The 25191-nt window shown below is 38.8% G+C and overlaps 1 protein-coding gene across 1 annotated transcript; it reads left to right on the top strand.

Moving 5' to 3' along the window:
- Positions 1 to 19655: 19655 nt before the first annotated feature.
- On the top strand, positions 19656 to 21736 carry LOC149822340 (LOB domain-containing protein 16-like). The gene is made up of 2 exons (XM_089980265.1): positions 19656 to 19934; positions 21329 to 21736. The coding sequence occupies exons 1-2, from the start codon at positions 19656 to 19658 to the stop codon at positions 21734 to 21736; spliced, it is 687 nt and encodes a 228-aa protein (XP_089836391.1).
- Positions 21737 to 25191: the final 3455 nt, after the last annotated feature.

The raw sequence follows: 25191 nt of genomic DNA, 5'->3' as shown, positions 1-25191 counted from the left end.
GAATCCTACGAAAAAAAATTGCGACAAGAGGTAAGTGATTTATGCTTTTCTTACAAGAACAAAATTCTTGGCATGAATTCCAATGACTTTTCATGAGTTTAGACCATGATTAGACCTTTCTAACCATGGGTTTGACTCAGATCTAAAGATCCATGAAAAAAAAAACATTTTTCCCAAAAGAAAACCCTCTTTAAAATCGGGTTTTTCATAAAAACCAGTTTCTCAGAAAAGAAATCTGTAAAATTTGCAAATACTTGAATTATGTTATGGTTTTCTTGTAGGTATTGATTTTTATTGGTAGGATATGTTGTTGTAGACCTTCTGTAAAAATTTTGTAAATTTCTATGGTGAAAATCTTGAGATATTATGATTTTGGCAATATCGGGTTTTTCAAAAAAGAAATTGATAAATTTAGAAAGAATGGGAATTTTGTGGTTAGATTCATGCAATATTTGATGGTTTTTGATAGATTATGATTAAATAGATATTCTGTGATTTTTGTAGATTTTTCTGAATTTTTAGTTCATGTATATTACATGTTTTAGTTAACTTATTGTGTATTTTGCTGAAATTATTTTTGAAAAAAAAAAGCATATGCAAGATGGGCATATTTTTCCAACCAAAAGGCTGAAAAAAAATATAGTTTATCTCAGATAGAATATGTCAGATCTATCATGTATTTTATTGAGGTTTTTATTTTAAATTATGCAAGAAAAATCATGGGTGTACTGATTCGGGTGGCTCGGTTTGGCCCGACCTGAATGCATAGACCCGGAATTTCAGTTTTCTGGCCAAACCCTTGACCAGTAAAAGGTTTGTACCTCTCTCGTTCGGAGGAGTTTTGATGAACGGTTTATTGCGTTAGAAAGTTAACAAAATTTTGCATCTACTTTGAAATTTTGGGTTTTGTTCATGGACTGAGCATGGCCCTATGATAGTTAAAACAAAATATGGCATGTCTATAGTAAAACATTTATAACTCCCTCATACGGAAGAATTTTCATGAACGGTTTGCGGCTACGAAAAACTGATGAAATTTTATATATATTGTAAAAATGTTAGATCTGTTTACAGAATGCAATTTTTTTTTGTAAACTCTATAACAGTCAGACAAAGTTAAAGATTTTGCTAATCAAGATTGGTCTTTGGACCCAAGGTCGACTTTTGCGTAGTTTGCATATATGATTGTACAAGTTTCTTCATATTGAATAGAATGCATTATGTGTATGAGTATGCAGGTCGGATTTTATGCAAAAGTTTATTTATCCAGCCTAAGACATGAATTGCTAATGAGATGGTTAGGCAAGAGGCCTAAGAAAGCCTACACATTAAGATGAAGGATCAAAGGGTCCAATGAGTGCAAGTTTATGTTTACATTTTGAATATTGTGTTGATTGTATCTATGTTCATGTTATGATGATGATGATATAGATGTTTTAATGATATAGATGCTCAAATTCATATTCTTTATTGCACTAGCCATGTACATGCATATGTGCTAACTGAAGCATGAAAATGAATAAGATTTTCATTTACGCATATGCTCAAGTTTATGTTACAAGTATGTTTAAGTGGATATTCTAATGCTTTATAAGAATGCATTCATTGCCCATAAAGTGGCTCAAGTTTTGATGTTGCATGAAAAATATGTATGTAATCAAGTAATCATGTGACATTAAAACTCAAGATACTTGTTGGGAGAGTAGTAGGTGGTACAAAACTTTGTGAGGAAAGTATGTTTCGAACATGAAAGGTTGCTCCTCCCCTCCCATGATTTTATGGAAAAACTTCTGCAATAGACTACACTGCAGCGGGCAAGGTACTCATGAAAAAAACTGGTGCATCGGGTTGAAAGGTGTTGGGAATCTCTCTTATATTAACGCCCCTCACCCCGTCCTGGTGAATGGGCCTGGCCAGGCTAAAGCCACCCTTATATGTAAAACACTGCCTGAGCCATGGTCTTGATCTGGGAATCTAAGTCTGTGTTGTATCAGCAGGGCTAAGAAGTGATAACTTAAGATGTATGTGCATTAGTCAGGCATCACATGTATCATTTAAGAAAGAAAATTTAATTAAAGATAAGAATTTATGCACGCATTGAAGGGCTTCAACATATGGTAAGTCATGCATATTAACTGCTCATGCATTTTAACTTTTTGAAATGTATGAATTAATGCTCTCTTGTTTAATTTGGTTGATCGAATAAGCATGACTAGTTGTGTAATTATTTGAGTTAATTTCAAATGCTAAACTATAAAATTTCTACTAAAATTTCTGCTTTGTATTTATGTCTTACAAGTTTAGCATATCTCACTCTACTGAGACATGTGTTGTCTGACCCTATATGTTTTAATATTTTTTAGGTAATGAGAAGTAGCTAACATGCGAAGGCGTGAGGTTGCGACGAGGACTGAGCCTACCTTTTCTTTGCATTTATAAGATTTCTAGACTCTGATTTATTATTTGATTATTATGTCAATGGACAAAAGTAATTAATATTTTGAAAGATTGTGGACTTTGATTCATTTTATGCATGACAAGATCTATTTCTTTTAAGTTCCCACAATCGTATGGTTATGCATGAATACAAAAAGTAGCACGCCAACTTTTAGACTCGATGAGTTTTTCCGCTGTTATATATTAAAATATTTAAAGGTATTTAAAAAAAAAATCCACCATTCTCAGATTTTAAAAATCGGGGTGTTACAATTATGAATAATTTAATTTAATTTAATTTAATTTAGTGTGAATGATGAGTCTATGTTGCTTGAGAGGGAGGCTCCTAAAGATAGTGTAATGTCTGAGGAGCCAGAGGTCCTTCCTCGATGGCTGGTTATGAGGGTCGGTTGTAATCGTTACATGCAAGAGGTTGTGGCTTAGGGAGTTGTTATGCCTGCAGCAGAGCCGACGATGACTGTTCTTGGAGGGCAATAATGTCAGATGAGGTTTAACTCTTCTATCACATCCTTCCTTAGGTAGTATAGAAATTTTTGCCTAACCAGAGTAGCCAAATTTCTGGTTTGGTGCTCATGAGAGTGGTAAGTTTCTAATCTTTTATTGTTCCTTTCTCCAGCTTCTAAAAAGCTTTTTTTGACACATGTGTTGACTTTTTCTATTCTCAATACAAGAGATTCCAAAGAAGATCTGCCAAGCAAAGCTCGAGCTTCTTTGCACATGCAGCTGTACGAGGATGATGAGCTAATGGCTGGCATAAACAAGATCAGGTTCGGTTTTCTAGCCCAATATGAGATCATCAAGGCCAATAGGTGGAGGTGGAAGACCAATACCTTTCACTTTCCTTAGATCACTCTAAGGTGAAGACGTCTACCTTTTTCCCATTCAGACTTTATTGCATTTTCTTCTACAATTCTATTTTCTTGAATATGACTTTCTCCTTCATCTGACTTTCAGGTGATTTGGAGATCGTACACTGCGGAGGAGGTGCAACATCTTGATAGGGCTCTCTTGTTGGACTGTGCTATATGTACGTTGTTGTTCAATCGAATAGCGGAGCCATATTATCCAGAGTGGATGCTGTGATAGTTCAGACTTAGGTAGGGGTTCCCATGGCACCTGCTGGGCAATGACTTTTCACATGTCTCTGAACAGAAGTGGGCATGGAGAAGATGCAGGAGGTAGGTACCATTTGAAGCCCCTTGGAGATCTCGGAGGATGACATAGAGTACTTGAGGTGGTATTCTATAGTGTGCTTGTGTCCAATCTAGTGCAGACTTGTTGAGGTTCGAGCGGCGAAAGTGGTGGATGAGTAGAGAGAAAAGGTACTAGAGCAAGATACAATAATGTTCGATAAGGATCGTACTAGGGAAGATGTGGGGATAGAGGTCGATGACTTCTTAGATTTGACTACCTTCATTGTGGATCAGTTGTTGGGTGGATCATAAAGACCTCAACATACATGTTCTACATATGCTAATGAGGAGAGGGAGTAGCCACCATGGCAATGTTTTTGCACCAAGCTTGCCCTAGTTCAACAGCCTTCCTGAGGGATTGAGGTATACTACTCATCCTTTTCACTTTTGTTGCTACTTTTTTTGTTTTTTGTCTTACTATGTGACTTTTTGTTTCTATTTCTAACTTTCTAATTTTTTTTCAAGAGGAGAGAGAAACTTTTGAGGCTCAAATTCAGAGTCTCGAGGATATGGTGGAAGATCGAGATCAGGAGCTCACTAAGTTGTAGGTTGTCCAGATGAGATTCCAGGTTTGTTCCTCGACTGAGCAGACGAAAGAAGTAGAGGAACTGAGGACCATGGTGGAGCAACTACAAACTGCTTTGGAGGAGGCCTAGAAGGTTAGAGACTTTGCTTATGAGGAGGACTAGGAGGCTTTAGAGGTGAAGATCATGCGACTTTATGATGAGTTAGCTTGCAAGGTATTTGTCTTTTCCTCTCATTTCTTTCTCTTTCCTTTTTTTGGAGAAATGTAAGTTTTTAGCATTTAGGATAATGATACAGAGATTATACTCCATTTATGCTCATAGACCCACTTTATTTTTTGTTAATTTTTTGACAAAAATAGTATTTTTAAAATACTAACAGTTGCTCTTAGTTTTTTGAAATATTTTTTGTAAAAGAAGAAGCATGTGGAGTACCATGACAAGCTCAAGTCAATGGTTAAGGAGTTGAGATTCACTAAGGAGCTATACACACATTTGAAGGTTTTGTTGGTTTTCCATCTGGACAAGTTGGAGTCCCTTGGTATTCAGATTGGGACGCTATCTCATCTTGATGCCAGCCTCCATTGCCTATGAGGAATGGCATGGACCGATTAGAGATGTCCTCTTTGATCAGAGGCACTGCGTCTCAAGGATCTGTCGGGCGTACCATGAGTACGAACGACCAAGACAATTATGCATATAGTGAGTTTCGAGCGGGAGTTGAAGAGAGCTTTGGGGGATCATAGAGACAGAAAGCCCCCAAGTCATAACTTTTTTTTTAGAATTTACAGACCATGATATTATTATGATTTTTGATGATGATGATGATGTACATTCATGATTTTTGCTATGACATGCTATGCTTTTGACTATCTCCTTACCTTGTGAATGCTTAACCAAGAAAAATGAATGCTTGTGATAGTGAACATAAGAATACATGAAGAATGATTGAGCGATTCTTTCTTTCTTAAGGAATGAACAACCTTTTGGTTAACTCATCTGACTTTGGGGTTTCTTTTTTTGAAAAACTTTTTCACACACTTGTGATTCATGTGCACACACTTGTGCTCCTAATTGCCTTAATTCAATGCACTTTCATTCGAATGGATTTTGAAATTTGGCCACTTCAACCTTCTTCTTTTAAAGTTATCCCAAGTTAAGAAGGATTGACTTGACGTTTGCCACCACCCTCTGTATTGACTCTTTCAGAGATAAAGAGATAATTAGTCATAGAGACTCAGAATAAAATATTTGTAGTGCAAGACTGTCACACTTGGTCTTACAGAGATATGAACTCTATATGATGCCAAACTGCTAAAAGTACCTTGGGAATTTTTCATGCCCCTAGTTAAAGAGACTATTGGAGATAAGTTCATGTTCACCCTAATCCAGTTCACCTTTTATGGTTTCTCCAACTAATAACTTCCTCATTTCCTCTTTAGATAAACATGATTTTTTCATTCTTTTATGTGTGACCCTCTTTTGGCTCATTCTGGTTTTCTTATATGTGTATATGTGTTATCTCTTTTACCTCTAAAAAACCGTTGCCACCTGAACCTACGATTGGGTGATAACTTTACAAGGAATCGCCAAGCCTAGGGGTATGGCAAGGTTTTTCCTCACTTTGAATACACATTTTTTTTCACATAATTGGCTCATTTTTTGCTTTATTCACCTCTCACCTAGTTGTCTACTAGGTGAGGTCCACCTAGAGTTAATGAATAAGGATCTCTGAGGATCGACCGAAGGAAATTGAGAAGTAAGGCCAAATAAGAGGTAACTTAAGCCTGGTCTTAGGCTCATAGAGTTGGTTATCTAAGGAAGTCTGATGTGGTCTTATGTTATTGACTCAAGATATCTAGTTATGAATTCCCATGACTCACTTCTAAAAGTCCTTGGTTAGGATGCAATGATTTGTTAACTCCACTTCATCGCCAATCTTTCTTCCTTGAGATAACCTTTCCATGAGACTTGGGTTTTCATGACTTCTAACCCATCTTCTTAAAAATATGCATTTTCATAAAATAAGAAGGAATATTTTACAAAGTTCTTCAATTAAGATCCAATCTAACAATAAAACTTTTTCAAATACATGGCATTGATTGGATCAAGCAACTCAACTCCATCAGAATTGATTAGCCGATGTGAATTCTCAAGCAAGACTTGTTTGGCAACGTACAATCCTTCTTAATTTGGGTGTCACATCCCTAGAGAGTGAGACCCTGCATGGTGACTGAATTTCATGACCAAATTGTTGACTTGAAAGGATCATTCAATCATGTGTTTCACATAGTATCACTAAATCATTATCATGTATTCTTTCTTATGCTTAGCTGATAAAAGTATTTTCTCATCTCAAAGATCCAGCTCAGTCAACCTGAGTCCTTATTGGGCTTCTGGAGGCATTTCTAAGGCAACAATTATCCTAAGGGAAGGCTAGTGCACTTGTCGAGGCAAGATGGATTGAGTTTTGTACACTAACTCAAATGAAGTTGCATTGGTGGGTGTATGGATGATGGTGCATTATGCATTTTTTAATGCCAATCATGACCTATTTTTATAGTCCTCTAAATGATATGGATGACAATTTTAATGGTGGCTTCGACTTGACCATTACTTTGAGCATAGTAGGGAGGCAAAAAATCTTGAGTTATGCCAAATTTCTTACACATCTTTCGAACTTTTTTATTTTTGAAATGCGAACCATTATCATTCACTAGGTCCTTGAGAACACCAAAATGACATATGATGTTCTTGTAAATGAATGTAGTTACATGTTGGCCTTCGACTTTAGCCAATGAGATGACTTTTACCAACTTTGTGAAATACTTAGTGGCACCTAAAATGTAGTGATGATTGTTGGATGCATACAGATAGATGAGACCTATGACATCAAATGCCTACATGGAGAACAACCACGGAGAGAGAAAAAATGTAATACAGATGATGGTGCATGAATATCAACATGTTCTTAGCATTCTTTACACTTCTTGACATGGTGGTAACAATTGTGATCCATGGTCAACCAATAGTGGCATGCTCTCAGGATTTTCTTGACCATCATCTGAACACTAATGTGTCCTCCGTAGAGACTACCATAAAACTTCTCTAAGACTTTCTAGGCATCCTCCCCATCCATGCATCTAAGGAGCTCACTACTATATCCTTTTTTGTAGAGAACTCTACCTAAAAGGTAATACCTTTGGGCCTATCTTAATGACTTTCTTGTCTTTGTGATAGGCATTCTCGAGAAAGATCTTATTTTTTAGGAAGTTCTTGATGTCATAGAACCAAGGTTTTTCATCTTTTGGAACTTGGTAATTGACCTCTTCATGACTTGTTTTCTCTCTTACATTACAAGTTGGCTTTTCTAGTTTTCGATCAAGAATGATTTTTTATCCTGCCAGGCTAATCTTTTATGCTTAGTCTTCCATGTCTCATGACTTGCCTGATTACCATCATCGAATCACCTTGATCATGAACTTTCTTGGCTCCCGCTTCAATCAAGGTCTTTAATTTGTGGATTAAGGCTTCATACTTTGTTATGTTGTTGGTAGATACAAAGTTTAACTTGAAGGCACATGAGATCTTTTCACCTCTAGGAGTGTTGATAACAAATCAAATTCTAGATCTATTAGTATTTCAAGATTTATCAAAATACAAGTGTCAAATTTTCTCATGATCCTCTTCTATTGCCAAAATATTTTCATAAGAAAAGTCATTATTAACTCTAGTTTTCTCATCTATGGGCATGTCAACTAGATGATCAATTATAGCTTGTCCCTTGAATGATTTTTAGGAGACATATTTAAGATCAAATTTTATAAGTAAGACTTGTCATCTTGCAATTCTTCTAGTTAAGGTTGGTTTTTCAAAGACATATTTGATCAGATCAAATCTAGACAAAATCCTAACTTTACATGCCAACATATAATGTCTTAGTTTTTGGGTCACTCAAACAAGAGCTAGACATGTTTTCTTCAATCTATTATATTCCTCTTCATAATCTATTAATGTCTTGCTTATATAATAGATGGCATATTTCAACTTTTTGTCATCCTCATATTGGCAAGTAGGCAACCTAGGACTACCTTATTAACAGACAGATTTAGGAGCAACAACTTTCCATTAGTTGGAGGCTTCAACATAGGTGGGTTTATGAGGTACTGCTTAAGTTTGTCAAAAGAGTTTTGACATTCTTCATCCCAGACAAATTCAGCACCCTTCCTCAAGAGCCTATTAAAAGGTTCACACCTAGTATCTAAGTTAGAGACGAACCTCCTAATGCCCTATTTTTTTCCTTAAAGTCCTCTCAATTGCTTGAGATTAGTAGGCAGATGCTTGTCCACAATGACCTTGATTTTGGCAGGGTCTATTTCAATGCCACGTTTGCTAACAATGAAGTCAAGAAGTTTACCTGACTCAATACCAAAAAAACACTTTTTGAGGGTTCATTGTGAGTTTATATTTTCTTAATCATTTGAAAACCTTTCTCAATGACTCTAAGTGATCTTTCCTAATCCTATATTTGACCAAGATATCATCCATATGAACCTCTATATAATCAAGGATCTAATCATGAAAGATAACAACCATGGTCTTTTGTTAGGTTGTCTCAGTGTTTTTGAGGCCAAAGGGCATGATAATATAGGAAAAGGCGCCCCAATGGGTGGTGAATACAATCTTGGGCTGGTTAGTCATGAATAACTTGATTTGGTTGTATCCTAAAAAAACATCCATAAATGAGAACATTTTATGCTCAATGGTGCTATCTACTATGAGGTCAATATTTCATAGAGGGAAGTCATCCTTAAGTGAACCCTTATTGAAGTCCCTAAAGTCTATGTAGACTCTTTGCCATTAGGCTTAAGAACAACAACAATGTTGGCCAACCATTATGGATAGTCTATCGGTCTAATAAATCCTACTTTCAGCATATCATCTAGGTTGACTTTAACCTGCAACTCTATCTAGACTTGACATATCTTGATATGACCATGCAGACACATCCTTGTATTGGGTTAGAAACTCGACCAAGTTTTTTTCCTCTTCTGGACTCAATGAGGCTCCTATTCTAACAACTTGAGGGCTTTCTGGGGTGCCTAGATTAACCTCTATACTTTATTTTCTAACCATAAGAAAAGGGTTTTCTTGCCTTTTTAAAGTTTTCTAAACTCAGTAAGCTTGGTGATGTCCTCCTTTGACTCTCCCTCATCCATTCTCTAGTCTATTTTCATTCTTATTTTTGAAGCATTTTTCAATAATGACAGTGTTAGGTTTTTCAAAATTTTTGATTTTTTGGGGTTTTTGAAATATCCTCATTTTTTAAAATTTTTGAATAAGAGTCAAAGACATTGCCAAAAAGTGAACATTTGACAAAGACTTTTAGGTTCCCATCCTGAGACAGGAAAGTTTTGGAATAGGGGAAAGTGGTGCCATCTCCAAACAAAAACGTAAAAATATTTTTGGGTTTTTCGATTTTTTATTTTTTTCTATACGACATGGTGGTATAAAGTATGATTTGGGATCGCATACCTAAGGTCTAGGTATCACTACCCGGTTCTTAATTAGACTCGTGGTTGATTTATTCAGTAGAAAGTTGTTCTTCGGCTACAAAAGGAGAACCTACAGCAATAGACATGTCAAAGAATAGAGTATCCAGATCTAGGGCTTTAGGACCTGAGTCCATAGCTAAATTTTTGCCTAAGGTTTTTGGGACTAAAGATTTTTTGGTCACCATGGAGTTAGGATCTGTTCTATTAGGGATAATGGATTCCATCCTTCAGAAAAACCTTCTGAATCTTTTTGGAGAGACATGCATAGGATTCACATCGATTTGAAAGAGGTCCCGTAATCCAAAGTCAGAACATTCTGAGTCAAAAGATCCCTATTGTTTCCTCTATCGCCTTTGGTAGGAGTTCTGGTGCACAAATCTGCCCAATAGAGGTTTTCCGAAGGGTGTATACCGATACCAAACCTAATGCATTCCTTCCAATGCCACTTAATTTTTGTCATTGGTCTTTGAAGTTCCTCTTTTGAGTTTAGACCCATCTTAAGCATATGGCGCCAGCACCATCCTCATATTTCCAGGTATCCCAAGTAGGGATCCTTGGGATTTGGAGGCTTCCACTTTTTTCAAGGATCATCTGGATATGTTCTAAAGTCTCTTCCTCTGTAGAGAATTGTTCCATTTGCTCCTTGACCATTCTTTGTACTCGGCCTGAATATGAACTACCTTGTTCTGGTAATAAGTCATCTTATATGTCTGATACTTGTTTATGCCCCCAGACAATGGCCTTATTAGAGAGAGTATGAGTCTCAAAAGGAAACCTCTGAAATTCCTCTTCCAACTCTTCTCCTTTTGACATTTTTTCTTGGGATTCCTCTGTCCTCCTTAGGATCCCTTTGCTCCAGGGATATGGGTCGTCAGGTGAAGATTCATGAACAATACTGAGGTGAGAATCTTTCTTGCAAAATTGCGTCGATCTTTTCTACTGATATAGCTCTTACTAAAAGAGCTCAGGTGACCCATACCACTATTGTTCATATTTGAGAACATTGAGGGCTCTGTTAAGGAAATGCCCCCATTCTTCTCTTATCGGACTCCGGGACTAGCGTGCTTGTTGCTGGCTTTCCCATTCATCATAGTCCTGATTAATATTATATTCTCTTGCTTAGGGTTGTTTTCCTAACTATATAGTATAGCCAAGGTAATTCGTAAAGATTCAGACCTCTTCTGGCCTTGTGCTTGGTCTTGCCATGTTCGGATCTTCCACGTCCATTGGTATGAGTCCTTCTGACATTACTGGATCTTCCACGTCCATTGGTATGAGTATGCCAGGTGATTTCCACCTTCTTCCCATTGATTTATCGGTACCAGGTTGTCGGACCGATACTGCTCATATTCGAGATTTTCCTTTGATCTCAGACCATTGAGCGGCTCACATAGGAATGACTCTCATTCTTCTGCCTCAACATGGAATTGGGTTTTAATCTTTTCTTCTCATTTTTCATAATCTTCCTCTACCCAGGTAGCCAATCCTGTGGGTGTAGCCACAGCATACACTCTAACTTCCGATCTGATCCTTGATCTTCCCTCTTGGGGATTTTTTCATCTTTCTGCTCTTTCAGTCAATTGATCTATATATCTAGACATTCCTTGAGATATTCTTCCTAGAACTTTCTCAAAGGATTATGCCAAAATCCCCCTTGGATTATCTTGACCCATCTATAGAATTGTGATTTCACCTCACATTCCAAATTATACTGCCCTATCTAGTCTTGGTATCCAACTTTGTTCCCAAAGCAAATTTCATGGGATGTTGGTGATGCAAAATAGTCGGTCGGGACTATCATATTGTTCCAAAGAATCCAGATCTGGATCTGAATCACCAGGTGTCTCCTGGTCATGAAATCCATCACCACAAACTGGTACAACAGGGATATGACATATATAGCCTCTTTCATGGTTCTGGGATGGTGACTGAGCTGCTTGAGGTTGAGAGCCAGTGGTAGGATTTTCCTCTTCGTACTTCATTTTGAATAATGCTTTCCATACATAATATTCTTAGCAACTGTCGGTGGGTTCAAATATATATTGTTCCTTTAGTTGACACTCCCATTATCAATACTCAAATTCTATCAAGGGCCTTTTATCTAGATCTTCTAGCCAATCTCAGAATACACCCACCAATTAGCATATACTTCAATTGCCACTTCGGGGTATCAACCATTTATCTGTGAATTAAAACACCTGATCATACCCATCTATGGATCCATTGGGCTGCCCTTAATTAGCTGGTCCGAAGCAGTTTGAATTGGGGGCCCGATCCAAGGAAAAGCCAGATGTCTTGCCTTGGCACAGCTGACCTAGTTCTAGGTAAGGCATATTTTGTAGGCACCAAATCCAACTTCACCAAAATCTTGGACCATCAAGATGGAACATAATGTTAGACAACTTGTTTGCCTATGGTTGGAGAACATGCATTAGATAAAGAATATTTGATATACATACACACTTTAAAATCATCAAAATCAGTAGTTCATAATGTCCCAAAATCTCAAAAACGAAAGAAAAATCAATTCTCACAAGAAAACACTTGACCCCAGTGCATGTTTTTTACTTAAGGAACCATGTCAAAATCAAATGAATAAAATGTTGAAGAATGGGTGGCGTCTACTAGAGGGTATGATACTAATCTAGTGTACTCTCTAGTAAGACCACTTATTTTTTATTATTCAATTTCCTTTTTTTTGGTGGATTAATCTCTAAAAATATTGCCTACATGTCTTCGATTATCAACGGCCTTCAATGCAATAAAATTACAATTGGAAGAATCATGATTTTGCCATGAAACCACTTGATTCAATATGCAATTCTTAATAATTAAGCAATCAACTTGAACATACCTGTGGGGGTAGATTGATCAGATACAGTTGACAACCATGAGTTTCTGCTAGAGACAGTTAAAATCAAACGTATTTGTGGGGGTAAATATTTGCTACTATTGGATGTACCACATTATGAAGCAGGAAATCATAGGTGCATTGCATTAACTTGATTTGACTACATAGATGTTTTCCAACATGATTCGTTTGTTAGGGATCACACTTTAGATCATGTTTTCCTCATGTAAGGACATGACCTTTTAAATTATGAAAATTTCATCTATTGTGAGTCCTTGATTTATGAAGCCCTTGAAAAGGCTGCTTAATTGTCACAATTAACAGACGATGTAATACCTATTTTCTGGTGTACATATATTTGCTGCAATCAATTGTACCTACAATCTAGTTTGGGATCTAACGATGCAAATCATTTTGACTCAATCTAACCTTATAAATGTGTAGTATGACTGATTTAGTGGGAATCAACTTTCGTATTATGTCTTGCAGATGAAAAGCTATGTTTTTTGGTGTAGCAAAAATTCAGTGTTTATGGCTATCGTTTTTTGCATCACCGAGAAAACCTATACTCATGGCAGATTCTGGCATTCCAGAAGACAATCTTTAAGTCCCTGCTAAACGGAGCATGCATATCACACCTATGAAGTTAGATACCAAAAAAAAAACAAAAGTTTTGCCAAGTCAATTACATATACAATTGATTATAGTAAATATGTCATTTTCTAGCGAGCAAACTATGTAGAAAGCTTGTTTCTTGCATCTAATGGTTCAGATCAAGCAAAAAATATTTGAAAGTGAGGTTTTTAGAGGGTCCTAACCGGACCTAAAGAAAAAAGGACCAACCCCTTGTCATATATATATATATATATATATATATAGCAAGAGAGAGATGCATGCTAAATGAGTTTTTCAAGTTTTTTTGTTTTATTTTTAAATTCTGATCGTATAGATGTGATCCACGTACTTGATTTTATAGGAATCAGCTCATGGAACATTCGATGCCAGGACAAGGGTAGGTTTTTATAAGGTTCGGAAAATCAACTGCTCAAAACTTTTGTAAATTTTTGAAGCTTTAAAAAACTAATTTTTTTCATAAAAAATACATTATCTGGGTGTTGATTCCTAGCAAAATGACCATGTTGAACACATTTATGGGGTCGGAAACACAACAAAAACAGAGAAGCTGAATACCCCATTTAGCATGTTTGCATCTCTTTATCTATATGTGGCTATATATAGGAGTTGGTTCCTCCAAACCATCCAAAAATATAAAAAATCTAATCAAACTTGTGGTGAGAAGGTTTGGCATATTTTATAGTGGGTAGGTTTTCATTCATATATATATATATATATATATATATATATATGGGTTTATATTTTTTACACTCGGTTGTACCTACAATCTATTTGAAATCTCATGCTGCAATTTGTTTTGACTCAATGTAGTATTGTAAATGTGTTTCACATGGTTGATTTAGTTGGAATCAACTCTTTGATCATGCTTTTTTAGTAAGAAAAAAATGATGTGTTCATAACCATTGATTTTAGTCATCGAAAAATCCTGTATTAGGTTGGATTTCGGAATTCTAAAAGTTGATTCCCACTAAAAGAACATGTAGATCTCATATGTTGTGTTAGATGTGATAAAAAAATAAGAAAAAAAGGGAAGGTTTGAGAGATAGACTCATTTCTATAAACTAGCAATTGTGCAAACCAAAAAAAGGATCCAAAATTTGTGTTTTTAATTCAAAAAAATGAACCATTATATATGTATATGTTGCAAGGTTAAGACCCGATCCAGTTGAAGAGAAAGAAATAGCTCATGCCCAATATTACCCCCCGTATTTGGCGGAATAGAATAAAGCTTCTCAAAATAATTGGAGACCGTTGACACAAGATTCCGCCCTTCCCACAACACCTCGTCAATTATAATCAATTGAAGGATACTTCTTCTAAACCGATCAGAAGCAAATGAATGAAAAAAATGAGTATTTTTATCCCCTGCCGCCAACCATTTCACCCGAGCATGTTGCTTCCACTTCAACTCCTCTTTTATCCTCCAACGTTTCAATAACATCGTTCGATCAGCAAGTCTGCTTTGCAACCCTTGCAACTGCGTGTCCGACAACCCTTTAGTGGAAGATAATAGGGTGAACAGTGATGAGATCTCTGCCTCCCATTCAACCATCTCATGAAACTTACTCACAGACCGCATTTGCAACCAAAGTTTAATATCCTTAGCTAGGTGCAAAAACTTCTTTTGATATTGGATAGCAGCCCTGTCTTCATAAACCCTCAAACTCTACGACCCCTCAACCACTAAATAAAACTATGGTTCAGTTAACCACCACTGCTTGAAAGAAAATTGATGAACTGATCTAAAGCCTCCTCCCCATTGCACGATCACCTGACCATGGTCGGACACGGTTGGGGGAAGAATCCACCCCTTTATATCTGGGATGATTTCGAGGAATCCAGTTGAAATTAAGACTATATCTAGCACCCTACAACATGGTCATGCCCGACAGTTAGACCAAGTAAACCTTTCTCCAGACAATGGCATGGGATATAATTGATTAGCGGCAACGAAATCTTGGAATCCTCTGATCGACGAATTGGGCATCACTAAATTGTTCGAATCTTGAATGGACAATAAACACTTAAAATCTCCCAATAGAATATGACAATCACCAGCCAGAGTAAGCACTCGATTTAGATCCTCCCATAACAATAATCTCCTAGAAGCGCAATTTGGGCCATACACCGTAGTAAGCACGACCATATTGTTCAGAGCTTGTACAGGGAAAGCGATGAAAATAAAAAACTGACCCAGGTCCACCTGAGTCGCCCCCAATGAAGACTTCCACAAAATTAAAATACCCCCAGCATGATTAACAACCACTTTAAAACAGAAACTCGCGCCCCTCCACAGCTCTGAAACTGAAGCAATAGAAACCTCTTGCATCATTGTTTCACAAATAGCAATCACATCCAATTTTTTCTGTCTAATCCAATTAGACAAGAATAAGCATTTTGTCTGGCAGTTTAGGCCCCCAATATTTCAGCAAGCCATCTTCATTGGACACAATATGGAATAATCCGAGGTCTGTATGTCTGGGGTCAACGACGTGGCGAGACAACATCTCTCCTTTGCACGCGAGATATAGTCGTGTTGACATCCCTTCCATTTCGCGTAGACCCCAAATGAGAGGACGTTGAAGACACATCATCGGGAGAAGGCTGATTAACTGATGAAACCACACCTGTAGCACGAACCGTAAGATCCTTCGAGATTTCATATAGTTGCGATTCAGATAAATCAATACCCAGTAGTTGTGCTGCCGCCGTGACATTAAAGCCCATCACTTGAGAAAGCAATCGGTCATCATCCCCCTTTCCCCCTAAGGATTCCCCTTCATTGACTCTGTGCCCAATGTCTATTCGCACCGCTTGAGGAGCCTCAAAAAGTCATGGTCCCGACCCACCCCTTTGTCACAAACTAAGGCGGAAGCCATATCCGCCCGATAATAAAAAACTTTTGTTCCAAAACAAGAAGTGAGAGAAGAGATGTAGGTCGTAGGAGTTTCCAAGATGATCTAAAATGGTCCCATGATGATATATTTTATGTTGCCAACCGTCGAGAAAACAACATGGCATAAAAGTGAAATATCTATGCACTGGCTGAGAACGATACGTCCTTTAGGGGCTGCTTTCTCGCAAGTTTTCAAAACAGGGTGGGCAGAATACGAAGCATCAGGAATCACAACATCTGAGTAGCCATAAACCTGATCCTCTAGCGTAGAGCGAGTAATGATGTTAACATTTTCACGAGAAGATTGTTTCACTGAGTATCAAAAATGGGCCGCACGTATTATGGGGAACTGTGACGATCGCTCCATCGTGAGTTCGCAACGGTCGTCCACTGAAGACGCAAGTTTCGGCGATAATGGAGACTTTTCAGTGGGAATTTGATTTGTCTGATGAACGGGAACCGAGATGGATCCCACCCGAAAGGCTTGGAACGGAAGCTCGAAAGATTCGAACAAACATAACTCCTGCAGATTGCTGAAGGTAACCTTCTTTTGTGATTCACACGATGAATTAACTGGATCCGAAGTCAAATGAGTAGAACAGCGAAAGCTTCGTCGAGCGCAGCAAACAGGGTGTCTGCGTTCCTGACGCTCACCCACAATGGAAACAACCACTGCGGCTTCGAAAATTCAATGATAAGCATTCTGAGCACCACCAATCGGCCCTCCGAGCTCATGAAATTTCTGCCCTGCCAATGACAGAACTGAAGGACGGTTGCCACGCCGACGAAACAAGCTGCCATCCGTCGAGCAGTTCCTCCGCGGGAAGCCTGAAAAAGAATGGCGGATGTAGGATGGAACCGACAGAGCAAGCCCCTCCCGCCTCCTTCCGCATTGCTCACTGGAATTGCCTGATGTCATGGAGCATTAACGATCTAGTTTTCAGGCATGCTGCGAAAACCTCTCCAAGGTGATGAAAGAAGGATGTTGTTACGAGGAAGGGCAGGCAAATGGAAGCACCATGCTGTTGCAGACAATAGGCAGCCCTCAGTCGTTAAGGGACTTCTCCAAAACATGCAGGGCATCACGGTTGATGCGACGAGGCTGGCGAGAGCTGAGGCCCCCAAATGCTCCAAAATTCGACCGGTGATGATGATTATGTGTCATAGAAGCCACACAAAGATAAACTCCTAACAGAGAGAGGGCGAGAGAGAGTGAGAGGGAGTCTGGTGAGGGGTGGAAGGGCATCGGAACAGGGCCATATCGGCATCGATGGCCTCAGCAAGCGGAAAGAGAGAGAGAGAGAGAGAGAGAGAGAGAGAGAGAGAGAGAGAGAGAGAGAGGAACCACTCACCGTTGGATTGGCGACGGTGCGGTGGTTGGAATCCTTGACGCTGGTCGCCAGAACTCCAAAATCTTTGATGTCGGTTATCGAAACCCCTTTCACTCTGTAAAACCCCTTTTGCAGGCTGAGAAATGAAACCCCTTGATGCCGGTGGAAGAAACAAAAGTCATGGTGATGCCACTACCCAATAACCGGGTGGGAGAGGCAGCACGTGGTGTCGTCATAGCTAGAAGAGGAGGGCTCAGAGGACACTGACAGATCCGATGCTCGACGACTCAGTGGTGGTCGGAGATGGTCGGCGACGGTGGTTGTCGAAGATGGCCGTTGCTGGGTGGCCGACGACGATGAGGGCCGGAGAGAGAGAGAGAGAGAGAGAGAGAGAGAGAGAGAGAGAGAGAGAGAGAGAGAGAGAGTATAATATAGTGAACTGGAAATATGAGAACTAATGTGTGAACCGCGATTTTCATGAATTTTTTATTCTTTTCTCTTGAATCTAACCAGATGAATGCGATCCACATGCTTGGTTTTATAATAACCCGCTCTTGAATCATCCAATTTTGGTACATATGAGATTTTTTTTAGGCTTTAAAATCATTGGCTCATAATCTTTATAAATATTCAAGCATTCAAAAATCACATTTTTCATTGAAAATACACGGTCCAATGCTTGATTCCTAGCAAATTCACCATGCCAAACACATCCACATGGCTGGATTTGTAAAAAGAGTGTTGAAAATGCGCATATTTCTAGTTCTCATATTTCAGTTCTCATATAGTGACTCTATATATACATATATAAACCCCATAACAGTGGATGACACTTTCGTCCACTGTTGGGTTGGACGTGCACCTGCCACTTATCACACGCACGATCAGCTGTGGGCGCACGTTAAAGTGAAAGTTCCCCTTTAGCGGTGGTCACGACAGCCGCTAAAGGTGTTTTTCTGCCCAGAACGTTAGCACTGCTGCTAATTCATGTAGATGGATATGTTGGACACGCGTCTGACGATTAGCCATCCACTGATACGGGTTTTTGTGTGTATACATGTCAATGAATTGGTTTTGGGTCGAATACACAAGACCAAAACCAGATTATATTAATTGAACTCAGTAAAGAAAGTGCTATTAGATTAATAATTGGATTCAGATTCAGTATTCATCTCTACAGCTGAATTCTGAATCAGAACCCAAATTGAAATCTGAAGGGTAATCTGACTTGATTATATCTGAGTAGGTAATCATATTTGGTTTAAGTATCACTCTCTCGTCCGACTCCTATCAGGAAAGGTTTGATTAGGTCGAATTTAGTAATGTGCAGATCCGAACTGAGTGCGAATCATTTACACCCATACTTAGTCACAGCCAAACCAGATCATTGGCTTCATCCCAAGGGGGGTTGGCATAGTGGGATGTGTCCTTGGCCACTAGACGGGCAGTCAATGTTTGATTCTCATAAGTATCTCTCATCTGCGCAACGTGACCCCCAACATAGACTCAATGGTGAGGGTGCTAGCTAGCCTCAAAGTTTTCCGGCCGTCGATACAATGACCATGGTATGGCAGGCCGAGCGAGCGCCATGAAGTCTTCGCTGTGCCGGGTAGAGTTTCTTCGGGTTATAAATCAGAAAAACCAGATCCTTCATTTCGATCCAAGAGGAAAAACAATGAGTTGAAGGTGGGAAGACTAGCAACCGATGAGCTTGAAGTAACAAGTGACGTGTTAGCCATTAAAAAGCTTTATGGTGAAGCCACCAAAGAGGCCAATAATGTTCCGTCCGGTAGCAGGTAATAATCCCACTGGCACTTGTCGGTCAAAGCATAACCGTATCAGCAATTCCCAAGTGCGGCGTTCGGCGGACATGTTGCTTTTAAAATATATACCGACCCTGAAAATAATGAAAGTTCAAATGTATGCACCAGTACCCCCCTTTCATCCCCTTGCCCTTCACTGCTTGTTCTTCACTTCCTTAGCCATCTCACACAAGTAAAAAAGTGTCCCCTCAATCAAAGACACCATTACCCTTGTTGTCCCCCTCCAACACTTCTATATACATCAACCAAGCCCCTTCTTCCTCTAGCCTCACTACTCTCTCCATCTTTCATATCTCCCTTTTTTGAGGGTCTCTTCCTTCCTTCATATACATCAATTTTCTTCTTTCTTTCTCTTCTTTCTAGAGTTTTTTCCTATTCCAAGACAAGGAATGGCTGGTGCAGGCTCTCCTTGTGGTGCCTGCAAGTTTCTTCGGAGAAAGTGCGTTGCGAATTGTATATTCGCACCGTACTTCTGCTCGGAGCAAGGGGCAGCCCAGTTCGCGGCCATTCATAAGGTATTTGGCGCAAGCAACGTGTCCAAGCTGCTGCTGCACATGCCGGCATCGGAGCGGAGCGAAGCAGTTGTCACGATGGCTTACGAGGCCGATGCACGGATCAAGGACCCGGTCTATGGGTGTGTCTCCCAGATCTTTGCCCTGCAACAACAGGTACTTGCTTTGTTTGAAGTTTTGAGTTTGGATCCCGAGGTTGATATGCTCTTTAAATTGTGATACACCTGCAGTGCAGGGTTCAGGATGGGAATTTGGATATCTATGTTTTTTAATGTCTTTCATATACATTTACATGCTATATCACCCCTATGCTTTTAATATGGCCAACCTATCCTATGTATGTTTATTTTTTTCAAAATGAAAAGAATCTCTTTGGGACTACCCACACTATAACATAAGACATTATGCATGCTTAACATTGGTCTTGCCTTGGGGTTTTCCCATTGTTTCAAACGTATGTCTATGTAACAATGGATATGAATGACATTCTTAGAAATCTTAAACACCATCATATCCTTACTAAAGCTGACACAGCCATAATGCCCCTGTGAGTGAGTCGTTTCTATGAGATTTAAGATGCTTGTGATGACCATTTTTCCAATTGTTTATTATGTGTGCAAAGTGTTGGGGAACAAGTTTTAGTGGTAGGACAAGAAAATTTGCTACTTATGGTCATCATGAAATGACAACATATTCTAAAGTATGATGCTAGTTTCTAAAACGTTTGGATAAAACTGGGTATCTATTATATATGTAAATTCTAGCTTTACTTCTATTAATTAATGCAAGTAGTCAAATTCAGAACCCTACTGTTCTTTGTTCATTTTCTTCATTTTTTTCCAACAAGATTTCTTGGATAAAGTGGGAAAAAGTTGACACTTGATGGTGGAGAATTTTGGGTTTCTTAAATGACAAGAGAGAAGATCCTGCTAATTAGGATGCTATGCCTTAAGGTGTTAGACTGGCAGGTTTGGCAGTGGGATGCAACAGTACTATCGACAGTGCCACTCATGTCATTCTTTTCTCTGTCCTATTTGGTTTACTCTAACGTGAGATAGATGTCTGTTATGTCACCACTGTGCACAACCATGTCACTGCGTGGAAGAAATCGTCTAAATTATAGCCTAAAATTAAATTAGACTTCTGCAATGTTTATCTGTGGTTTAATGTCTGCTGTTTACTGTTGTTGCACACTCGGTTACTTGTGCATATTAAATGATATGCATTGTTTATAGGCTTATGCCTGAACTTACTTGCAGCTAGTATTACGGAAAAGTTGTTAGGTGAGCTAAGTTGTTTTGGCATCTTTAGTCTTCAAGTTTCTCTAGGTTGATGACTTTGTCAAACTGAACTGAAGTCCATAGGCACTAGATAAATTTATCAGGCTGACAACAAGACTTAACTAACTTGGTTACTCTATTGACAAATGAATCATCATAGTGAGGTGCCCAAGAGCACCTCCATGATTGACATAGTTTCTGTTTTTACTCTTGTTTGAATTGGTCATCCATATGCAAGATTTTTGACAATTATGACCATTACTTTGATAGGTAGCAACCTTACAAGCCCAAGTGATGCAAGCCAAGGCACATTTGGCTCGCAATATGGCTGAACTGCAAACAACTGCAGAGAATCAGTGGGCAAGAAGCACTGCAGCACACTCATATCAAGCACATCCATACATGACCACTCAACATGGGACTTTGACTACTGTTGTTGAGCCAAAGGGAAGGACCAGAAAGGATACCCTTGCAATTCCCATCCATGGTTTTGAGAAAGGAATATATCCCGAGAGCTCTAGTGACTGCGTTGACAATGAAGCCGAGATTTTTTCGCGTTCAAAACCCGAAGTGCACAATAGAGGAGCTGTGCCCATGCAACCATGTAACATGAAACGGTTGCACCATGATGAAATGGGTGAATTACAAGCCTTAGCATTGAGGATGATAAGAAACTAGCAGTCTATAACTGGGCATCTACACGAGCCTTACTGACCCAATATATACTGAGCTTACATATACGAATCACTCAATTCAGTCAGTTGGCTAGTTGGTAAGGCTTTTTTGCTTGATGCAATTGTATCAAATAGGCCACCCAACCTAAAGTGTTCAAATTAATACATCTGGAGGAAAACTGATGCTACTAATTAGGAACTCCTTGGAGACTTTGGAAGATTATGCTACTCACTTAGCCTCTCTTTACATGCATGACAAATTAATTCACAGTTATCTTTCTTAAGCTATTGATTTTGCTAGAAGACAACAAATGACGTGTTTGGCTCTGTCCAAATGTACGTAGTTGAATGTTCAGATTGACACTTGAATGTGAAGCCATGTCTACCATTTTTAGATTTCAATGTCTATATCCCAAATAAAATGCCATGCCATGCATACTGGTTCATAAAACAAAGCTTTGTCCTTAATGCGGTAATGGGTTGCTATGTTGCTATATGCATGCCTGTGTATGTGCGCATGCATGCATGTGCATGTGTCTATATGCATGTCATGTCAGTGTGTGTGATGCGTGTGGACTAGGACTGCACGCAAGCCGAGCTTGAGCGAACCTGTGCTGCTTGAGCTCACGAAAAAAAAAGGCCGAGCTCAAGCTGAGCTTGAATAGCCTTGTCCAATCTTGGCTCGGAGAAAACTAGAGCGAGCTTCAATAAAGCTTGGCTCAAGCCGAGCCTATTGCATTTACCAGTTGCATTTGTTTGAAAAAAAAAAAGCTTGTTTAATGTTTTTGACCCATTAGGATAGGGCAACTTTTTTGGCCTTTAAGGAACAAATGAGGCTATATAGACATTGAGCTTAGTCGAGCTCACATGCTTAATCAAGCTCGGTTCATTCATATAAACAAGTCTGGGCTTAATGCTCGAGCTTGGTTCATTTACTCTCTCGTACGCTCAGGGCTAAATGAGCCTGGGCTGTCTATGCTTAAACTATCTGAGCCAGGGCCGGGCTTAAACCAGCAGGGTCCGAACCAACGCCCAGGCTTACCCAACTTGTTCTGTAGGCCTCGTGTAGACGAGACATACATATAAAGCAACCGACTTAGTAGCAGCTCTTTACATACAAGCCCAGTCTCAGGTGAATTTTGATCACCTTGACTGAGAAAATAAAGTAATTGACTCTAAAGTTTTAATTTCTGCCATTGCTTGGTTTGCAAATTCTTAATGAATTAAATAATTCGTTGCATATCAGTTAAAAAAAATTAAATAAGGAAAATCAGATGCTATAATGGAAGTGTGTGTACTTGCATGCATGCATGTGTTTGTGTGGATGGGGGGAACCCAGATTCATCATTATCATCATGAAGTCATTTCTCACCTACATCGGTCTGTTTGATGACTTCTGTTTCTCCATTCTTTCCTATCTAAAGGTACAACTTCAGTCACCTTACGGACTTTCACAAAATATGTTCAAACCATTTAAATGATATTCTTTGTTTGTTTTTTATTTATTGATGCTACTACTAAATGTCCTCTCGTATATTCATTCCTATATATATATATATATATATATATATATATATATATATATATATATTTTCCATATATCCATTTATTCAGTTTTCTCAAGTTTTTATACATTTTTTTATCAATTTATATATTCCAAATTTGCAATACATTATTTTCAAAATAAAAAAGCAAAACTTTTTTTCTTATTTTATCACGTATTTTCCTTTGCTGAGATTTGCGTCGTTGAGCCTCGTGATGACTTCACTCATGTATGGGCTACTTGTGAATATCACCAAAGTTGACTTGAAGTCACGAGTTCAACGGGTGTGCATTTCTTGCTGCAAAGTTGAACATAGGTGCTCTTTTTTTCTTTTCTTTTTTTGAAATGCCGCATGTGGCAGAGGGATTTGAACCTGGGCCTTCAGCTTGGCACAGCACCCCGCTTACCACATGGAATACCACCTCGGTGGTGTACTCCTTGGTGGATAAGGAGACCAGACGTTTTATGTTAATGAACTGGGCAACTGATCGGCAGCCACAAGGGCTTGACTGTAAGGAGGGTGGTCATTCTCATGGACGCCAACTCCTAGCGTTATATAGGGCAAAGGTATTATGCATTTTGCTCATGCTTAAGCAAGGTGACTCCTCCCAAGCAAGGGAAAGAGTGTTGGGTGTGCACTCTCGAAACACACATTGTAGTTACAGTGCGTATTTCGGGGTCCTCACTGAGCGCTGCGTGATGCTCAGTGGAGTGTACGGAAAAGCCTGCAGGATGTATGACGGTGTACGGTTTCTTCTACACCCCACTGAGCACCGCAGTAGTGACCCATAAACATGCACTATAGCTACAGTGCATGTTCTTGGGGAAACATATAACCTGCCCACGAGGGCAAGGGGTGCGGGTTACAGCAAGCATAGCTAGCGCAACTAGATCTCTAATTCCGAGATCTATAGCGGGACACATAGTGAGGATAGAAACTTCTATGAGCATTATATTATTGAAACGGCGGAAATAATGGCAAAAGTTAGGTATACCAACTTTGCAAGTCGTGTAAGGCCCATGGGAGTACACTTGTCTGTGGCCTTTGGTATTTTTTATTGGTCAGTTGCTTGTTTAGCTGCTGGAAATGTCTTTTCCAACATCTAAACCATATGTGAAACTTATAAAAGTTCCCAAAAGCAAAGACTAAAAAGCATACAACATATTGATGAATTAGGAGAGCTTTGTCTGCCATGGATGTATTAAATATTAGGTTTGAATCAATCATTGCCTAAACATGTACCCATTAATAAACGTGCGCTTAAGAAATCTCGTATGGGAAAAAGAAATGATTAGTGATATGGTTGGATGGTTTTGGAGTTATATTAAGCAGATATGCTTACATTACATGAAAATACAATTAAGATATCCAATATACTAATTCAATAATGACAACCTTGTTAATTAGTGCATACTTATACATCTATGCTGCTTTGGTATCTCCTTTAAGGGGGCATCAAAAAACATCTGCCCAACTTTACATGATTTTCAGAAGTCTCTCTCTCTCTCAATAGAAACGTAAGTTCCTCAAATCATCATCATTTTAAGAGAGCAATGATGAAAACTAGGCTCTTTATCATCTCCTGTTGGGGAAATTTTTAATTGTTAGGTTACTGCTAGTTTGCTACTAGCAGGGCTGGAAAACTAGGCGAGCTGCTCATGGCTCAGCTTTTGTTCAGCTTGTAAAGAGATAACTTGTGAAATAAGCTGGGTAATTAAGCCGAACATGAATAACAAGTGTTCCGCTTGGCTACGCTCAAACAAACTCATTAACTAATAATATGTGCATTTTACATTTATTTATATCATGGTGCGCATATTGTTAAAGTGTTTGGCTTGTCAGCTCTAAGTTTATAGTACAAATTCTATTGTTTATAGCTTTAAAACAATGTGTTTATTTTGCAAATGAGCCAGTT

Source organism: Nuphar pumila, chromosome 11 (assembly GCF_984573655.1).
Source record: "Nuphar pumila chromosome 11, dmNupPumi1.hap1.1, whole genome shotgun sequence".
In the NCBI taxonomy this organism is placed as follows: Eukaryota; Viridiplantae; Streptophyta; class Magnoliopsida; order Nymphaeales; family Nymphaeaceae; genus Nuphar; species Nuphar pumila.
Note: the sequence above shows the minus strand (reverse complement) of the source record. Positions and strands in the feature narration are given on the sequence as shown.

What these genes read in the sequence shown, in the direction of transcription:
- LOC149822340 (XM_089980265.1), top strand. Translation starts at nt 19,656, where the DNA reads ATGGCTGGTGCAGGCTCTCCTTGTGGTGCCTGCAAGTTTCTTCGGAGA. An exon ending in TCTTTGCCCTGCAACAACAG is followed by an intron (nt 19,935 to 21,328) that starts GTACTTGCTTTG and finishes TTACTTTGATAG; the next exon opens with GTAGCAACCTTACAAGCCCA.